General features: G+C 38.4%; 1 protein-coding gene across 8 annotated transcripts in view; it reads left to right on the top strand.

The window, feature by feature from the left end:
- Positions 1-20,614, top strand: part of TBC1D30 (TBC1 domain family member 30) — a 40,316-nt gene extending 19,702 nt beyond the window's left edge. For 3 of the 8 annotated variants that reach the window (XM_015855575.3, XM_015855590.3, XM_085514446.1), the window contains 10 exons: positions 410-475; positions 2,781-2,906; positions 4,442-4,627; positions 6,043-6,211; positions 6,969-7,137; positions 8,612-8,717; positions 13,383-13,495; positions 13,641-13,780; positions 16,086-16,292; positions 17,774-20,614. In XM_015855575.3, coding sequence (XP_015711061.1) covers positions 410-475; positions 2,781-2,906; positions 4,442-4,627; positions 6,043-6,211; positions 6,969-7,137; positions 8,612-8,717; positions 13,383-13,495; positions 13,641-13,780; positions 16,086-16,292; positions 17,774-18,552 — 2,061 coding nt within the window. In that variant the 3' untranslated portion in view covers positions 18,553-20,614. Of the gene's footprint in view, positions 1-409; positions 476-2,780; positions 2,907-4,441; positions 4,628-6,042; positions 6,212-6,968; positions 7,138-8,611; positions 8,718-13,382; positions 13,496-13,640; positions 13,781-16,085; positions 16,293-16,483; positions 16,541-17,773 lie in introns of all 8 variants that reach the window. The other 5 variants (XM_015855563.3, XM_015855581.3, XM_085514410.1 and 2 more) reach the window with 3 other exon arrangements.
- Positions 20,615-20,970: the final 356 nt, after the last annotated feature.

A 20,970-nucleotide genomic window follows, 5' to 3' on the forward strand; every position in this document is an offset into this window, starting at 1 on the left:
GTAATTGGGTTAATTATTATCTGGGTTTATGGAGTACTGGGCTCATCTCAGTTAAAATACTTACTCTAGTTCAAAAATGCATCTATCATCATATCAGCATATTATTTGCTATTGCATGAAGAATTGTTCCATTCATATTTGGAAGGTGCACTAGGTTTCTGTTTGTTTGTTTGTTTTAGAGATCTTTTACATCTTTGTGTCCTTTTATTTAATAATGTTGCTATATCAGTCAATAATTAAACTATTTTCCCTATAAATTGATTAAACAGTTGAACTCTGAAAAGCATACAGTAAAATAAAATGAATGCGTATGTCTGCAGTATTGTAGATGTTGCCACATTTTTGCATTAAGCTAACGGTGAATTTTTACCTGGATTTTTATGATTTGTTTATTTTTTTTGTCTTTTAGTGGCATGATGCACTCAAAGCAGTGGCCAGGCTGCCAACAGGCATACCAAAAGAATGGCGGCGAAAGGTAGGTAGACCTGCATGCAGTGTTCAACACATCACCTTCGAGTTTCACATGAAAGATAAACAAGGTGGACCACATCAGTATTGCTAATGCTTTTCAACGCTGGAAATTTTAAGTGTGAATTTTACTGGGATTTTACCAAGTTTACCTTCATAAGTGATGACTTCACGTAGCATTTGGAAAGGCTGAGAAAATAGGTAAAGACAGCATTTACATCAGTCAGATTCTTTCTGCTTGAGACTGGGGAAACTTACTGCAGTGCAGGTGATATTGTTTCAATTTGTCAGTCCCAAGGAAATGTATTGGTGAAGCTGCCCCAGCAGCTGAAGATCAACTAGAAGTAGAGCAAATCTCTTCTGTAGGCCGTCATGCTTATGAAAGTGAAGTTGATAAATGCTAGTGCTGGAAAGAGTGTTCTTGGATACGTTTGATGGGGTAAAGGCAGGTCCCTTAAATAGGGAAGTTCAGAGTCAGGAGTGATATGGAGTGGTAGAGAACACCATTGCAGGGAGATTGCACTCAGTGGTGTAGGAAAGGGCCCAATGGGATTATGCTGAACTTGTCTTATTGCTTTCTTCAGTAGAATTTGAACTTCCCTAGCCTACAAATACATGTGTATGTATTCACTTTCTTAAAAGCTAAATGAAGCATACAATCTCAGCTTTACAAATGTAGTTTTACTCAACAGACTATTTTTAAAGCTTTTAAAAATACCTACCTGGTTCCATGCATTTTTGATGCATCAGGTAATGTTCTGTTTTCTTCTTGCTATGTTTCCAGATTGTAAAATGGGGGGGGAAAAATTGAGACTGTAATTTATTGTTATCCTAACACCACTGCCATTCTAATTTTAATCTACAGCTCCAGTGAATAATTATATCATCTTAATAACTTTTTTGTTTCCTGAAATGTTCTCCTTCCACACTTCAATAGGCCTTCTAGAACTGCCATTTCAGCTTTCTTGTTGTTGTTGTTGTTGTGCAGTGTATGCACATTATGACTGAGGTAGATGGGGACCTTTGGAGGTCATTTAGTCCAACCATCTCCTCAAGAGCTACCTAGAATAGGTTGCCCAGGACCATGTCCGGACAGCTTTTGAATACCTCCAGAGATGGAGACCTCTGTACAGCCTGTGTTTTTTACTGCTATTCCTTGGTTTTCCAGTGATACTGATACCGAAATGATGGAAACATTTGATGTTTTGGCAGCATGCTGATTGCTTCCTTTGCTGTCAGTGGAAGGGGCAGGGTGACATCTGCATTACTGCTACAGCATGTGACATCTGTTGTCCAGAGCTGGCAGAGGTAGACAATCCAGTCAAACATCAGTAAGAAATTAACAGTGCCTAATGCTGCTGGGAAGTGGAGAAACATTAATCTTCTACATGGGTGGCTTTTTAAAAGCGTGGGATGGCATGTTTAAATGCAAAAAATCTGAGATTCTGTGAGCTGTCTACAAATTCCTTCACCATGCAATTATGTAAGTGTTTATATCTGTGGGAAGTGTTTGAATTACTTCTGTCACTTGAGGGAGTTAACAGCTGGTATAAAACTTGACCCATTTGCTTTCAAGATTTCTTTCAGTTTCCTGAAAATAAAAATCCCTTATTGTTACTTGTTGCCTTCGTATGATCTGTCATGTATATTTATGGTTCCAGAACATCTCAAATATTTACTGATGGTTCATGGTTTGTCTTAAGTACATACACATAATCTGTTTCGGTAATTAGCAGGTTTTTAAAAGTTGGGCAGTGTCTGTTTTTAGAACTCCCTGTTGTGCCAATAGTTTTGGAAGTCTTTTTTTTTTCTTTTTAAGATTAATTTATACTGATCCAAGTAATACTTGTTCAGATTAGTCCCAAATGCTTCCTACTGGGAGCTGCTCCTTCTGGAAAGTTGAGATCTCCAGGTTTCTTATAAGTTTCTTATATGGCATTTCCAGGAGGTGGATCCGTGGTGAAGTTAGAGGAAAGCCTGCAGCTGTTTTATCTTTTATAGAATGCCTTGCTGGTTATGAGGAAAGCTGGTATGACCAGTAGGTGGGCTTCCACTTGGAAGGGCTCTTGGTTTCTGGCAATGTAAACAGTTCATAGGTTTGCATACTGAATACCATTTTGCTCCTTTCTGCTTTCAGGAGCAAGGTATTACTTTAATTATGCAAAAAATTGTTTTAAGTATAGTTTTCTCCTTAATACATCAAATCTAACAGCAGATTGCAGCTGGCTGAAGCTGGTCAGGTTAATCTCATGGTGCTTATAGAAACTGCTCATATTTTATCTGAGAAATAATGCATTTTGTTGACTTCCTAGGTTTGGCTGACCCTGGCTGATCAGTACTTGCATAGTATAGCCATTGACTGGGATAAAACAATGCGTTTCACTTTCAATGAAAGAAGTAATCCTGATGATGACTCTATGGGCATCCAGATAGTAAAGGTAGACAACTTATTTTACTTTCCTAATGAAAAGTGATTATATACATTTAAGACAGAGTTTGGATGTACTTTGTTCTTTCCAAAGCATGTGGGAAAAATCTCCTTTGATCCACAGGAATTATTTCTTCTGGTTCCTTGGTCTTTCTTTTGCATTGCTGTGGTTAGCATTAACTGAAGGGGAAAAAACAACTACTACTGAATCTGTTTTCCTCGATTTCTATTAAAAGAATAATTATGAGACATACCAGACTAATGGAGATGGTTGTAAGGTTTTGTTCCTACAGTACAGATTTTGAACATTAACCCCAGAAAGTATTTGCGTTTAACAGTATTATGTTTTATAGTGAAGTAATTGAGCATCTTTCTATGTACATTTCTCATCTGGTTGTTAATTTATATATAAAACAAAGGGCATTTTTGAGGAAGAGCTTACCTGATTTATATTGCTATGGTGATGTAGATGTTGGTCTGTTTACCTAGGAGATGTTCTTTATTTTCTATAATCATCTTAATTAAAGGACAGGGAACAAAGTTCCTGTGTTCCTGATTATTACAATTGTCATCTGTGCTTGGTAATATAAGGTTTTAGATCTTAGTCATGGAACACGAAAAATTGTAGTGCATTTCATCTTTCACAAGTAATTTTAATTAAATTTTCAAGGACTCCTCTCCATCTTTGTTTTGTTTTGAAAACTTAGTGGGCTGGGATTTATTTTACATTCTGATTTTAAAAAAAGCAGTTCCTCTTGTTTTGTTTGGTGGTTTTAAAAATTGGATTTTTGTCTGTATTCATTTCCTAGCACAAATTACCACTTCACGAATGTGATGGTAATGTCAGGCAATTCCAGTAAAAAATGTGAATGGATTACAGAACAAATGTCTTGAACTGGAAGCCCTTGGCAGATGTTTGCTAGAAATTCTGCATCTAGCATCAAACCTTAAAATTGCTGCTGCTAGTGTCAGTTGCACACAAGCATCTACTCGAATCCTTTGTTCCATATTGCGCAATATTAACAAATCATGGTATTCTGCTCAGTCAGTTCACATGGTAGCGGTTTCCTTAAGCAATGAAAGTGATTTTGAGATATATATAGAAAAAATATATATATTGTATATATATTTCCCATGTGCCTTTGTTTAATATGCACAGAATAAATTTTTCTGATGTCTTTGGAAATCCTTAAAATCAAGAGAAAACACCATTCTGTGGAGGAAGACTTAAAAAGGAATTACAGAGCTGATATATATTTTGCCTCTTTGAAACACAGATATCTTCTGATGTTTTCCGTGACAACTTCCTGTGAGCACTTTCTAGATGACTTATTTACTTGTGACCCTACTGAAGAGAAATATGTTGAGCAAGCTAAAGGTTTGCAGATTAAAAAAGAAACAAGCTCATCAACTTCAGGAGCAAGTGTTTGGAGGGTGGACGTGAAGGGAGAACTGGGGCAAGCATGAAAACTCCTGGGAGGAGGGAAATAAACACCGTTTTTTTTTGGTCTGTTCTTTCCTTCTTTATCTTTCTGTCCTTTACAGGACCTTCACCGAACCGGTTGCAGTTCTTACTGTGGCCAGGAGGCGGAGCAAGATCGAGTGGTACTGAAACGAGTTTTGCTGGCTTATGCCAGGTGGAATAAATCTGTTGGCTATTGTCAGGGCTTTAACATACTAGCTGCGCTCATTCTGGAAGTGATGGAAGGCAATGAGGGAGATGCCTTGAAAGTGAGTAGAATCTTTTGTTGCAACGTGGAGGATTACTTTTACTTAGTGAACTTAAGAATGAATGAATGTATGAACTTCATAGGCAGCCAAAAAAAAGCAAGACTTAAAGTAGACTGATTTTTATCTGTGGATTGCTTATTATCTTGTCTGAGCTAAACATGGACAGCTTGAATGTTATTACTGTTTAAAAAAACAACAAACTGTATTCAAAAAACAAACAAGAGCTTGATCATAAATACAGATGACATTGCTACTGACTTTACCCAAACTCTATGTTTAGCTAAAACTTCCAGTTTGTTATCAACCTCATACATGGCAGTTAAGAAATCTGCTGCATTTTAAAGCTAATTGTAGAAACACACAAAATAATTATGGAAAATGAAAATAAATAGCTCAGACGGTAGGGTGAAAGCTACATTAACCATTATAGTGTTTTATTTATTAGGCCTTTTCTATTCCATTCTAGACCATTCTAGAGAGATACTTACAATAGTTAGAAAATACTATATTTACTTTGTCAGGGTAAAATTTTCTCTGAACAGTTTGTTCTAAAAATTTATTCAGTTCTGTCAGCTGTTATTTCTAGTGAGGTAGTGAGTAATGGAGAGTTAAAGGAGATGGTGTGAGCATGTGTAGACTCTTTTGCTGCAGTTTGTAGAACAGGTATTGAAATAGTGAAAGATCTTGAAGTTCAGAGTCTTCTGTTGGGCTGCTGATAGACAGAAGGTGATTTATATCTCTTTGTTCCATTTGTTCATTCTTAGAAGCTTGATAGCATCCAGTTAATGCATTTTTACCCATGTCATTCAGCTATCTTACTTGAAACATATGTCTCTTTAAACTGTCTCATGCTGCTTACTTTAGCACCTCTTAAAATGACAAGATGAAGTGCGGCATGCACTAACACATCACAGTGAGATGTGTGAGGAGTGTTTTAAAAGCACGTTATCTTGCATTTTGGAGAAGCAAAAGAAGATTCTTTAGAAGATGAGTATTCTAACAGTGGCAGTAACAACCAGAAAAGGGATAATGGAACTTTTCAGCAATTTGGAAAATCTCATAAACACCTCTAGCATCAAAAGTGCAAAAAGTTGCCTTTGATTTGACTAATGCTTCCAATTTGGGCATAGCTTACCATCAAATTGATTTCAGTCATTAATGGTTGATAAAATCTGAGCAGTTTCAAGAGCCTGTCTTAGCCTTTGCATCTGGATTGCTTATGGTAACTTAGAGTACCTGTGGATGCTTAAAAAGATGTTTACACCCCATTTTAATGGAGATGCCAGATTCATGTATTGACACTGGCTCTAACCTGTAGTTCTGTGAACAGAATTTAGAATTTGATACCTCTTTTCTGTTATTGAGACTTATTTTCTAAGTGTGAGTCCTATGTGATTATATTTATCTTCTTACAGATCATGATTTACCTGATTGATAAGGTGCTTCCTGATAGTTATTTTGTCAATAATCTCCGTGCTCTCTCTGTGGATATGGCTGTTTTCCGAGATCTTTTGCGAATGAACCTTCCTGAACTGTCCCAACACTTAGACACACTGCAAAGAGCTGCAAACAGAGAAAGTGGAGGTAGGTTCAACAGAAAACGCTACTGATTTTCTTCTTGCTCTTGTTTCATTTGAGCACAGGTCTGAAAATAGTCTTTGAAGTGTTTTCATGAATATATTGCTCAGAAAATACACATTTTACATTGTTACATATAAACTCACGACAGTGCAGTCTGTATGAACACTAAGAAAGTGTATCAAGTACGCATTTGCTGTTTGAAAGTATATCCCTCTGTGGATCATGGATGTCAGCTGATACTAGGATGCACAAATTGTTCTCTGAGAATAACAAGAAAATAAAACTACAGGTTTGTCAGGCTTCTGAATCTTGTAGGAAGCTGTTAACAAGCCAGAAGGAAAACTGAATGTGTTAACAGTTTCTTCTTCTCAGCTGTCAGTGCATCAGGACTGAAGCTGCTTATGTCATTAGTTTCTGCAGAAATACAACTGCATTTTTTTTTTTTTAATAAAAGGCTTTTAGCTTATGTTGTTATCGAGAAGGGTAAGCAATCTTTCTGTTGTTAAGAAAAGGTGTTTAGTGGTGTTTTTCAAAGTGGTTGCTTCTGCTTAGAGCTTTTGGCCATTCAGCAGAATGAGTGGTGACTATATATGTCCTTTTTTAGTTTTTCTCAGCTTCTCTTTAGCTCCATGCTAAGAAACTTTTGCCCAGTAACTGGAGTTACTAGAATGACAGGTGAATTTCAGTATGCAATATACATCATGTAAAACAATGGTAATTACAAAGGACTTAAAGCATTTATGTATTTTTTTTATTTCAGGAGGCTATGAACCCCCTCTTACAAATGTCTTCACAATGCAATGGTTTCTGACCCTCTTTGCCACTTGCCTGCCTAACCATACAGTTCTGAAGATCTGGGATTCAGTATTCTTTGAAGGCTCTGAAATTATACTGAGAGTAGCTCTGGCTATCTGGGCAAAGTTAGGAGAGTAAGTGGTCATGTTAGTCTGACTTTTTTTCTTTTGCTTTGATCAATGTAAATGATTTATATGCTGTTCTGAAGAGCATGTTCTCAGTTCTAAGCAAGATGCAGCCTTCCAGGAGAGTGTACATCTTTTTCAATGTAGAAGCAGTGTTGTTCCTCTTTGACTTCTCCAAGAAACTGTGTACTAGAGAATATTGTCATGATACCAAAAGAACGGGCATGATAATAAGCTGAACGTTCTTGCAGCAAATGTCTCCCACTGTTTGTATTGTGTACATATTGTGTACCTTTAGATAAAGCACTTAGTTCTCTCTGTTCTGGTGGAAATCCAGAGAAGAAAAAAAAATTTGATTTTCCAGTTTATATTTTAAAATCTCTTTTCAAATTCACGATGTAAGCTGGGGGATAAATAAATGCCACACTCAATATATTTCCCTGAAATAGCGATCTTAAAAAAAAGTCATTTTTTAGACTATGATTTTTTTTAATTTTAATTTTAATTTTTATTTTTTCCCAACTAAAGATCCATTCTGTTTCTAAAGCTGTCAGAGCCAGTGATTTGGTGCAGCAAATGACTGGTGGTTTCTTTTCTTCCAGGATATTTTTAGGAAGGAAATATTTACTTGTGTTTAGCTCTTAGATGCTCACTCAAACTGAAGAAAATATGGGTTACTTTTATTTTCATCCAGACTTTGCAGGATTTCACGAGTCTTTCCAACCTATAAACTTCTCATTTACAAGATGAAGAGAGTATTTTCCCCTTGAAGATGACAAGCAGTTGAACTTGTTTTTACAAAACACTGATATATTTGAATGGAAATTGTTGCAAGGGCAAAGGAGTGACTAGGCTTATCTATCTAATCAGTGGCTCATTATTTTGTTTTGCATCCCTGTCCCTGTCTTTAATGGGTGTGCTGGTTGGAGGTCAGACAGCGGTTCTTAGAAGGACTGGTGGGAATGAGATTAATTTTTAATTCTTAGAAGTCTGAAGAGGAGGCATTGAAAGTTTTAAAGCATTTCAAATTGGATCAGGCCTGTCTAACCCTTAATCAAAATATTATATTATGGCTTTGTAATATAGTCAGTTAAATTGACCAGCATGTAGGCGTGTATGTACAAGATAATCACACAGTCCTGTTTTCACGCAAGCAACCAGAACGTTACAAGATTAATTTAGCAAGAGGCACTCTTATTTTTGATCTGATGGATTTATTATTTCTCAAGCTTTAGAACTGAAAGAAGCAGAGTGAATAACCTGTATGTATGTGCATGAATGTGTATAGCCTAGGCAGACACCATCTAGTGATGTGCAGTTTTATTATTTGGAAGTGTAGGGGGGGATTACCATAAATGCAAGAATTAAGGTAACTAATGGAAATGCATGTTTTATGATTACAGAAAGTTCAGTTTTGGTTTGGAGGCAAATAATCATATTAAAAATAATAAAATGAGATAAAACAACATTTATTCTGACATAGGCAAATAGAGTGTTGTGAAACTGCAGATGAGTTTTATAGTACCATGGGCAAGCTGACCCAAGAGATGCTGGAAGACAGTCTGATCGACAGCAACGAACTCATGCAGGTGAGTGTTTGTGGTATAACTTTTTACGTTCTCCATTCATCCTTCAGGTGCTGTTTTCTAAGGAATTCCATTTTCTATTCAGATACTGCAGGTATATAAGCTCTCAAGAGTAAAAATTGAAGATAAATGCAGATGATCTGCAGTTAAAGCTGGAAATCTTACATGTTTAAAATGGAAAAGCACTAGACTCCACTTGATAAAGAGTACAGATACACTGAGAGCTGGAAGTTTGGTGTGATAAAGTGTGCAGTTGAATTTACGCAAGCAGAATGTAGAATCTCTTTGTAGTCATAATTCTTAGGTTGTTCTTTTATTTTGTTTTTGTTTTGGCCAGTTATTTATTACACTGCGTCCTTTTCATTCTGCAGACACAGGGAGACAAGGATTTACCAAGTGAGAAGGGGAAAAGGAGTCCTTCATGATTTGAAAAAAAGAAATAGCCATGAAGAGTAGTCAGTGAACTATAAACAAAGACGTTTGTAGATAACTATGCTCATTGAATTCTTATATTTATGTCACTGCATAAGAACAAGTATCTACGTTGTTCTGGGAAAGGAAAGGGACTTGAGAATTGCAGATAAAGTTGTATTGACTTGTGCTTGCGTGTTGTTTATAATATACATGAGGTTTTGTCTACTTAAATTTTTTATGAATGTGTCACACTACAGTTCTCATGTTTTGTTGACTCAAAAAATGGATGCAGGCACAGAGCACATGATTACCCTAATATTTTGACTTGGGAAGTGGAAGAGAAGTCTGCAATTGAGTGGATTTATTAATGTAGTGGGAAGATGACTTTTCCATTTCTGCAAGCAAAGTTTTTTGTTTGGGATTACACACTTACATAGTCTGGTAAAGTACTGTCCTGAAGGGAAGAATTGCTTTCAGTCTTTTAGTTGTTTTGTCTGATGAAGGAGCTCTGGGAGTGGGAAAGGTAACTACTGCAGCTTTGTTCTGCTTCAAAAATGGAAGTGCAAGTGGTTGGAAGTACTTGTATGCTTGTAAAATGGGCATTATGGCTCCTCATAGGGTAGTACAGATAATGAAGACATGTCAGGAGGGCAACATGCCTGTTTTGTGTATGTCCTCTGAGTAGAAGAAACCCTAATATAATTTAGATTGCATTCATAGAGACAAAGGCAGGCACTGACAGTGTAGCTGTTTTCATCAGAGAAATTCACTCCAGGTTCTCGTTACCCTAAGACGAGAGATGTTGGCAGTGCAGTTATTTGCAGTTAGGGGATATGAGTCCCACCATGTGCCTGGCTGCTGCACTTGAACCATTTTTGCTTTTTATTTTCTGCTTTGGAGAAGAATATAGAGAAATATGAGCCAGTTCATTAATGAAAGGAGATAGGCTGCTTGAAAACATTGCTTTTATAAATTGCTTTAAGATTTTTAGACAAGTAAACCAAAGATGAGCATTTTAGGCTGTTTTGTTTTCAAAACATTATAATTTTTTTCCTAATCAGAATCAGAGTGATGGTTTTGCTTGCATATAATACTTTTTACAAGGTGGCTGAGGAATTAATATCCTACCATGGTGAAGGATTAATATTCTGCTCTAAATTTTCCATACGTTTCAGTAGAGGTTGCTGGTGATGATCATCTCACTTTTCTTTAAGCTTGTATGATGCTTTCGCTTGTATTTTAACTACTTGTCCAGGCTCGCTTTAGCCCCTGAAGAGTAACAGGCACTTCTGGACCACTAGGAAACAAGTTGTGCTCTATAAACCTATTACCTTTTGAGGCTAGAAGAGGGAGGTATGACTGATGCTTCAGGAGCAAGAGTTGACAGGGCAGATATCTAAACGAGATAAGCTTTTGCATATTTGACCTCATGTAGAAAGAGCTCTTATAATGTTAAGCTGAGGAGAGATTGAAGTGACTGGAGGAGCAAGGAAGCCAACAATGTTCTCCCTTTTCAGACTGAGCAGTTTAGGTGAATAAAGCGTAAGTGCTGCACGCTCCAGATGCTAGGCTGCATGCATATTTAGGACTAGCAGTTAAACAAGTACAGTATTCAGTAATATTTTATTGGCCTATTATTAAACTGTAGCTCTTGCATGGAGACAAAAGGCTGTATGCCAGGTGTCTGCAGATTCTCTAAACAATGTGTGCTTATTTGGGTAGATGCTTTCATGCGTTCCCATAAAATGCGCATTTTTACAAGCAGCTAAATTAATTCAGTTTGTAGGCTTAGAAACATTGCAGTGTACAGATGAGAAGAAAACAGAAGATGAAATATCCCCGTGTGTTTACTGTGGTGGAGGGCAATAGGGGGTTAACCCCTTTCTGTTAGCCCAGCATTTTGGACTATCTCCTGCAGACATTTACCTGCATTTGATGGTAGTTCCCTGGTAACTTTTTTTTTTTTGCTGTAGCAGCACTTAACTTTTTATTTTGTTTTCTTAGTGGAAAGAGAGAGAAACCTTAAATCACTGTGGAGCAGCTCTTGAATCAAGAGTTTGTGAGCTATCTTGCAAAAGCAGAGTTTCTTGCCCTCCTCTGGCAGCCACAGGCCTGTCACCTTTTGTATGGCATTCTGCTGAGAGCAAAGCTGACTTTGCAGTTTTAGAGTAAGGCGTGAGGTTTGCGATGAGAAGGGAGGGTGTTTTTCTCACCTCTTTAAGTGTTCCCAGAATCTGTCCCTCATGGCCATAAATAAGACAGTGCAGCCAAACTCCTAATGCTTTGTATTGTAGTTTGTTTCCCACTGGCCCAGTTTCACCAGAATTAATCACACAGCATCCAGATCTGTGTGCAAACAAGAAACAAGATTGGTTGAGGCATTGCTTTTGGATCACAAGTGCTGGTTGACAAAAATTTTTGAGTGTGCACCAGCATCAAAGCTGTTTGTGGATCTCTTAACCAGATGGCAAATGAAGCTCCTAGTTAGAATCTGACAGCAAGTAATTAATGCGTGCAAGAGAGAAATTGCACAGGACCTGGAAAAGACACGTTGGAGACATGGAAAAGCTGGAAGCATAATCTAAAACAGTAGGTGTGAGGAGTAAGTGGAGAGTTCAGGCTGACTATTCACATAAAGGGTAAATAGCATATGGAAGAAGTTACCTGGAAAGGCTGTCGACATAAAGAGTAGAAATAAATTCCAGACGCACCTCCTTCTCTATGAAGGGAGAGAGTTGAGACATATGGGGAAAAACACAGTGAAGTGTGATGGAGATCAAACAAACGGGCAGACATGTTGGGCCGGAGGTAGGTCTTTCTCCAGATCATAAAATTCCTCCGTCTGGTAGACTGCCGGCATATCACTGTTCAGGCCCTTGAGGATATTTGTCTTTCGCAGTAGTGCTGCAGTTTCACAGAGTGACGAAGCTTCAGTTCATGCTCTGAGTTTCTGAAGGCATTCTCCATGCCTTAGAATCTTTGCAGAGCTCAAAATAGAAAATTCCTTACACGGAGGCCTGTTGAACTGTACTACTGCCCTGTGTCTGATCTAGCCAGGAATACCCTTCCTGCTCCTCATTGCTAAAATTATTGCCACTGGAGATTTTTTCCCTCCCCTTTTTTTATCAGGAAATGTTCAAAATTCATTTTTGCAGTTTTCTTAATGTATTTAGCACAGACAAAGCACTGTTTGTGAATCAGTTAGATAGAAGTTGTTCACAATTTCCTTTCATCTTAATCAAGGCCTTTTGCCTTTAAATGAAAATGTCACTGACTTACTAGCGCAGGAGCAAGAAAAGGGAAGATTTCCTGCCATGGCTAAGGAGAAATTTTTATGCTGCTGTCTGTCAGTAGACATTAACTTATCAAAAAGCTTAAGGATAAGCAAAGGAACTCTGAGAAATGTTGTTTCAGGTTTTGTTTTTGTTTTTTTTTCCCCCAATGCAAAAGTAAGGGGAAAAGGGCTACTCAATTAGGTAGGGTCAAATCCGCAGTGATACTGCAATGAATGTGATCTGTCTTCGTGCCAGGTTGGTTGTTGACATACATTGTCTTATTACAAAATGGCCTAAGGCAAAACCAGTGCTGAAAGCAAGTTCATTTGCAGCTATTGATCATCTTTAAGTATTGAAGTAAATAGAATTTAGTAAGAGCTTTTTGTGGTCTTGCTTTAGCAGTTACACACATTGATTTTGCAGTTGTATTTTGTACAAAGAGGTGGCATTTTTTTTTAATGACAGGACAGATCTCTTTTTATTTCTTTTTTTTTTATGCTAGCTGGACAATATTGGGTCCTTTCTGTTACTCTGTAACTCAGGTGATGTAAAGGATCTGTTAACACCCTCAATTAAGTGAGGATCTGCTCATCCCTATCTACAACAGAGTCAGTGCCTTGCTGAATACTTAAACAGAGGCATAGTTCTTCTGGAAGGTGCCTAATGCCTCAGTGATGCAGGTGTGCTGCCAAGGAGAGGAGTGATAGTAGTATAAAATAAGTACAGCAGATTTTTTAGAAGTCTGTATATCTAATATTATCTTAACTGCTTTTAAAACTCTAAACTATGCACTTTCCTAGTGATTCTTAGTTTTCTTACAGGAAACACTGACTAAATCATAAAACTAGATGTCTTACATTTTTTTTTTGTGGCACAGTGTTTAATTCTGCATGTCTATGAAAGTCTGTTCATGGGCAAATATTCTGTAGGACTATTGGTTAAAGGGATGATTGTAAAAGCTGCATTTTTTTCCCCTCAGACTGTTTATACCATGGCTCAGTTTCCCTTCCCACAACTGGCAGAATTAAGGGAGAAGTACACTTACAACATTACTCCTTTCCCTGCAACAGTAAAGTCAACTTCATTTTCAGGGTAAGTTTGAAATGCACAGTGGATCATTGTCAGATGTTGAAATGACATCTTCCCTTATATACACCTTAAGAAAATAAAGATGTTTAGTAGTAATTGTGTTTAAGAATGTCTTTTCCCCTTTTCCCCTTATGTTCTCCTTTGTCAGAAGGCTAGGCAGAACCAGAGACAGTGATGAAGAGAATGATCTAGATGATGAAGACTCCATTGCCAATGCAATTGGCTGTCTTGGACCATTAAGTGGCTTTTTGGCACCAGAGCTCCAAAAATACCAGAAACAGATGAAAGGTAAAAATGTTGTAGTTAATTTTAGAAAATGGAGTTAAATCTGCATGACCTTGCAGAAATCACTCCTATATTCAACTGTGAAAGCTGCTGTGAAAACGGTATTTTTAATTCACACAGGGATTACAGTAGATAACAAATCACTTCCTCTGCAGTCCATGGAGATGCACTGAACGTCAATTTCAAAGGCTGCATATATATAATAAATAATCCTATGGGGTGAGGATTTGGCTACAGTAATGTTTTAAAAACAGCAGCAAAGTGTTGCCCTCCCACAAAAAAAAAAAGAAGCAAGCGTATGAAGAAGTCTAGCCTATGTCCATGCTAATTTCCAAGAGAACTGTTGATCAGTGTCTTCTGAAGAGTATGTATTTAATAAATAATCTTGACCTTCATTAGCATATGTGCATATGGAACATGTCGGTGAAGATTAAATTCTTTTGTAAACTCGATTGGACTGGAAGGGAACTCGAGGATCATCAAATTCCAACCCATATATATAGGCGGTGTTTTTAACCATTACGTCATGTACTAGACCAGGCTGCCCAGGGCCTTGTCCAACCAGGCCTTGAACACCTCCAGGGATGCAGCACCCACAGCCTCTCTGGGCAGCTGTGCCAGCATCTCACCACCCTCTCCCCCTGACATCTAATCTAAATCTTTCCTCCTTTAGTTTAAAACCATTCCCTCTTGTCGTATCACAGTGTACCTGTGTGAAAGGTTGATTTCCTTCCTGCCTATAATCTCCCTTGAAATAGTGGAATGCTCTACATTGGTGAGCATCAGCTCCAGCGATCCTTCACCTCTTGTTGGTATATCCAGTGCCTGAACCAGAAGGTTATTGTTGATGGACTCCAGGAGCCTCCTGGTTTGTTTGCAGCTTGCCATGTTGTTTTCCCAGCAGATATGTGGGGTGGTTGAAATCTCCCATCAGAATGACAGTCAGCGAGTGCAATGCTTCTTACAGCTGAAGCAGGAAGTCCACATCAACAGACTTCCTTTGATCAAATTGCCTGTAGTAGACCCCAGCCACTAGCTGTCCTTTATTGGTTCTGTGCCTAGTCTTATCCCATAGGTTCTCAACCTGTTCCTGACTGTTTCTCGGAGGGAGCATTATATCCACTGGCTCTTCTCTATCACTCAGCAGTAGTTCCTTCTCCCAGCAGCTCTAGATTAAAGCTCTAACAATGAGCCGAGACAGCTTCCTGCCCAGTATATTCGTGGGTGTATTTTGGATATGGTTGAGGGTGTTCTGACAAAATGCTACTATTTTTTTTTTTTTTTTGAATCCTTCAATTGAAATGAAATTTTTGACAGAATTAAGTGTTCAGATGTGCAAACACTCAAAGCAGAGTAAAATTCCAATACAAGAGAAGAACATGGTGAGAAGAACATAGTATTTCTTAACTTGCAGCAGCCTTGGATTGGTAGAGAGGGAAGCAGCCTGGTGTAGCAGACATATGATGACACATCACTGTTCTTGTGGATTGGTTTTGCTGAGACCTTTATACTGAAATTTTCACTCTTGATTTTTGTGGTGTGTTTTTTTTTTCCTTCATGGGGGCGTGTAAGTCTTCACCTGCTGCGTCAAGCTCGCACTTAGTCAGAACATCAAACTGCTATTGCAAACTAAACCCAAGACAAACAAACATCCCTTGAAAAGGGATTATCCCCTTGACCCTGGAGTTCCAGTTTGGTGGCGCATCAGAAACAGCTGTGAAAATAAATTGCACTGCTTCTATTGCTCTGTGGTTGCATATCAGAGAGGCTCTGAAGTTGCTTGCTACTGTCAGCTTATTCCCTGTGGTGCTATAACCATCTCTTGATGCTTTTTGCTACTATTGCTTAGGCTATTTGTTTAACCTTATGCCTCTTCAACTGTAACACATTTCATAACTTGCAATTTCAGCCTCATCTTTGACCAGCTGAGTGTTTTTAAGAATCACTTTTTTTTTTTTTTTTTTTTTTTTTTTTAAATCAGTAATAGCTTGGTGTACTTTAGGGTAATTGGGAAGCTGTGATCATAACTTTCCACCGCTTTGTTATTTGATGTTGTTTTATTAAAACATTCACTCCTCCACCTGCCTCCCACCAAATCCTTACTATTCTTAAGGAGTAGCTCTAGAAATAAGTATTAGTTAAAAATACTGCAGCTTTATTAAATATGTGTATTATAACAACTTAGATTAAAGACTACAAGTAAATAAGAGAATAGGATTCTGCTACAGGATTGCCTTGCTGATAATCTGCGGAACTCTTCAGTATTCCAATTAACTTCTTCGCTCCACTTTATTCTCACTCCATACAGATCAGAATGAAGAACAAAGTCTGGGCTCCAGTAACATTGCAGAACTTAGTCCTGGAGCAATAGACTCTTGCCGAAGCGAGTATCACGCTGCTTTTAACAGCATGATGATGGAGCGTATGACCACTGATATCAATGCACTGAAAAAGCAGTATTCCAGGATAAAGAAGAAACAGCAGCAACAAGTTCACCATGTGTATATCAGAGCAGGTAATACATCAAAACATACTCAGTTACTGATTTATTACAAGCCAGTCTTGTAATAAAAACCAAGACCAATGATGCTCTTTTACTTTTAGCCAAATAGGGAAAATGAAAGATTGACTTGTAACATTAGTAGGTTACAACTCAATATACACAAAACATAAATGAGAAGATCATGATGTTTTTTCTTTTGTCAGGATCTGAAGATGATGACCCTGGGATATTTTTAGGTCCCAGGGACCAGCTGAACAACGGTATTTACAAGTGTCATTGCTATCTGGGTGCACTGTGTTGATCTTTCTGATTCAAAAGTTTTAATCCTTGGCATTCTTGGAGTTGACATGCTGATGCACTGGAAAAAAAAAAAAAGATAAAAGGAGATGAGTACACTTTGAATCAAGCAGCAGGTAGATTCATAGCTGGTCTGTAGCTTCCTACCACCCCCTGAGATCACCAGGGCATGACAGGTTCGAGTGTTCCATTGTGGCTGACAGACTATCTAGCCCTGATGATACTGCTGTCAAATTCAGGCTGGACATTAGTTTATTTAGCAGTCTGTGTTACAGAATCTGTTTCTCCTGATTTGGAGATTAGCCTGAACAGAACAACTAAAGGTTTTAGTAGGTATGCAAGCTCCTTGTTGGAAGTCGTCTTTTCCAAGTCTGCATTGAAACACACAGATGGATCACTGCAGAAAGTTTTATTCCTCTCCGAGGCTAAACTTTTTTTTGTATGAGCTGCTAATTTTCATTAAAGTTAGTATCTTTTCTGAAGGAAATTCTTTTCAATAGTGGCAAAGTATCTGCTTTGAACAAAGGCGGTGGCTGTGCCGAAACAGTGCAAACAGTAAGATGTTGATTTCCAAGAACTGCCCCCCAAAAAATAAATCAAACCCAATACAGTAACAGTTCTGATTTTTCTAATCATGTTGCAGGGCTGGGTTTGAGGTTTAATCAAACTGTCACCTGATTATCTAATTCTTCATTTACTGCTGTGTGATTGGATTGGAGGAGGCTCTAATAAATTGGTGTGGTTTTATCTATTAAAAATATACTGGCTCATTCTGTATCCACTCAAGCCTCATGGAAAGGCTTAGGTGACTGACTTCATGTAGGGATTGAATTGCCTCTTACAGCTGGAAGAGAAATGAAGTAGGGGGGTGCAGAGATGAGAAGCCAGTTTTCGTTGCAGCACAGTTTCACCAGTGGAGGAACTGTATTTTTTATGATTTATTTTCATGATTTTCCTGGCTCAGGACTTAGCCATAAGTAAGAAGAGTGGAGGGAGAATGGAATTATAGAACTTCTAGCTTTGTTTTCGACTCCAAATTGTAAGAGGAATTCAGTGATTTTACTTGAAGTCAGTCCTACAAAACTTTGCTATACCTCAAGAAAAGCTACATATTGTCTTTGCTGATAGATCTTTGGGACATTTTGTTTTGACATTGATTTAACAATACCGTGCTTCTTTCAAACACTTTCTTTCAGACAAAGGGCCGGTTACCAGCCTCCTCCCTTCTCAGGTAAACCATTCCCCAGTGATAAACCACCTCCTTTTAGGAAAGAAGCTGAAATCAAGTAACAAATCTCTCAAGAATGCTGTTATCCACATTCCAAGTCATGCTACAGGGAAGATGTCTCCCATTCCCCAAGAAGATCTTAAGTCCAAACTGAACTCTCCGTGGCGCACTCACATACGAGTTCACCGGAAGAATATTGCTAGGGCTAAAGGCCAGTTGGGCTATGGGGATACCATAGGACTTATAGATGAGCAGAGTGAGAGCTGTAAGACAAATTGTCCTGGTGCAAAGGAGGACACTTCCAAGAATTCTGATTTTGGAGAAGGAGGAGGTAGCTTGGATGACAGGACTACTCGAAAAGCTGACCAGCAGTCTGCCGATGCAGTCTCTATGGACAGCAATACAGACGTGACAGTCGTTCAGCTAAAACTGGAAACGCTGGATCTCACCTCAGATAACAAAACTGATGCTGAGTCAACATCCAGTCAGTCCTGCCAGGCACGTTTATCTGAGTCGTCTAATTCATCCAGTGACAGTGGGAACCTGGCTAAATCTCCGCAGCCTGGTAATTCAAAGCCACAAGTCTTCAATCCTTTCCCCAGTGTCAAGCCTCTTCGAAAGTCAGCGACAGCCAGGAATTTAGGGCTGTACGGCCCCACTGAAAGAACGCCAACTGTACACTTTCCACAGATGAGCAGAAGTTTCAGTAAATCAGCCAGTGCTAACAGCGGGACCAGGAAGCGATGATGACCGCCGGGCACTTTCTATTTCTGACAGTGACAAGATTTGTATTGCTTTTTTAAGTTTTATTTTGTTTGTGTGTATTTGTGTCCCAAAGAGTTTCTGATCTTTACCTGATGAGGACAAAAGTGGTTACCAGATGTACAATTTTGTGTCTTTGGAAATTGTGCTCACGTGTTGCTGTGGGATAGATTAGAGAAGATTCACTTTGGCACCCTGTCGCCAACTTCAATGTTTCTGTGGTAATATAAATATTGATTTGGAGCGTGAAACATACTAAAATCACCAGCTGCCTTTAACCTGTAGGCCTCAATGGCTGCCTCTTGTTTCTTTCAATGCTGTGAAGACACAAACTATCTGCCTGGTGCAACAAAACCATAATGCAGTTTTAAAAACTGTTATGCAGCCTCCTGGTTAGACTTCTTCATCACGCTGAGTAGCTGGAGAAGCCACAACTAACAAAAGCACAAGCAGCCCTAGCAATCAAAAGTATCACTTTCGTTATTGAACATGGACATGTGTTTATACTGGACCATGCGGCTTCAACCATTCTCCAATTGCATGTCATGCTTCTCTTCCCATGGCAGTCCTCTGCTGATATGGTTTTTAATACAAATGTAAATCAGTGAGTGTGAGAATAACACACATGAGTCCTTCCACAACACTGGTTTGCTCCTTTTCTTTCACATATAATGGCTGGGGAGTTGCAGTGCTGCAAGATTAGGTGTAAGGTACAACTATATGTATAGTTGTGTTGAATGTTATGATACATCTTGGCTTTAGTGGATGTAAAACTATTACCTAGATTACAGCCTGTTTTGTAATTAAATCATATTTGCCTGCTTAGCAGTAGGTAAAATAACTGAATGTTCCAAAGTAGTTTAGAAGTTAAAATTCTATAAATAGAGTAATAAGATACTTAGGGTGCCACTTGTCATTAAAACCCAGCACATCAGCGACTATGTTAATGGATTGGACCCTTTGGACTGCCAGCGGTTCCCTGCATGGCTCTGGCTTGTTGAGAAACACCCACTGCTAAGCTGTAAGCTGGATATTTACTTCTCAGCCCCTTTTGCCTGTTGCTTAGAACGTTTTCTCAGAAGCCTGACTTCTGATACGTGTCCCCTGCTAAAGTTTTGCAAAGCTGATTAAATACCATGCGACAAACAACATTCATATGTGTATATATAAATATATGCAGGTAGGCAGAGGAACAAAATGTGGATCATTCAGCTCTGCGGCTGCAAAATCAAACACTCAAACTCCAACAAATCAGGCTGCTCTTAAAGGATTACAGCCTTGCCACGCTGTATGCATTGACTCTGATTTGTGACATTAGTACTTCCAGGTTCCTCATGATGTGGAACTAACTTTAAGCTGATGTAAAGGCAGTAGTGACAAATCAATCCCATTGTATCTATTCCCTCATCCTCGTTCTTTGTTTAATTTGGAAATTAACATATGATTGTCTATTTATTAACGTATCCCATAACTTTTAGGATGTGGTAACAGTTTTAGCTGTACAGTATACCCTGTTTATTGTTGTGGGGACAAATTTCTTTCACTGTTGTATTTTATACAGGTGTATGCGTATAGGATAGTATACAAGTATGAACATGATGCATTTTTAAACAGTTATAGATCAAATCTTGCCCCTGCCTTATTTCGGGTTAAGTAGTATTGTCGCTAATGATTACTTGTAGCATTAAGTACATTTAAACTAATGTAGAGTTTAGTCACTAATCAGTGGGCTGTATGAGAGCTGTTTCTGCCTTGATTTAAAAGAAATGCACTTCTTTTCATAATCTTACTGTGAATCATCTGCCCCATCTTCTTTTTTGTAGCTTTAGCAGCTCGTGCGGCTGTGTATGGAACCAGTGGAAATAAAAGGAATGGCATTCTGGAAATGAAAAAGGAAAAAAAAAAAGCTAAAATGTCACAAGTATGTGCATGAATTTTCCACACGTTGAGATGTGATGGAGTAATGGAAAATTAGCAAGCTTTGCGTAGCTGATGGTCTGGGGAAAGAAACACCAATAAACAACTAATTCTGGTGATTCAGACCTAATCAACGATGAGTGCGTTTTGAGGGGCCTGGGCTTTACATGGGCTGTTAGGATTGAGGCAAAGGAATCACATCAAGTGTGTGTATAAATGGGGTGCTGTTTGCAGCAGGAAATTTTGTCTAAAATGATGTTCAGTTTTCTTGGTTTCCAGAACTAGCAATACTGAGTTTTTCGGTACCCCAAAGGGTGTTTGACCTACCTGAAATCTGTCTGCTGAGCACACAGCAAAAGCATTTGGAGGAGCAGGTTATTGAGGAGAAATGTTAAGAAGAGGTCCGGAGAACCAAGAATCTCCAGACAAGTTTCCAGTTATTTTTCTCTAAGGATTCCTTTCATTAAGTGAGGTCTGTGGATGCAG

This window comes from Coturnix japonica, chromosome 1 (genome assembly GCF_054131305.1).
Source record: "Coturnix japonica strain WE chromosome 1, WE-NBRP24, whole genome shotgun sequence".
NCBI lineage: Eukaryota > Metazoa > Chordata > Aves > Galliformes > Phasianidae > Coturnix > Coturnix japonica.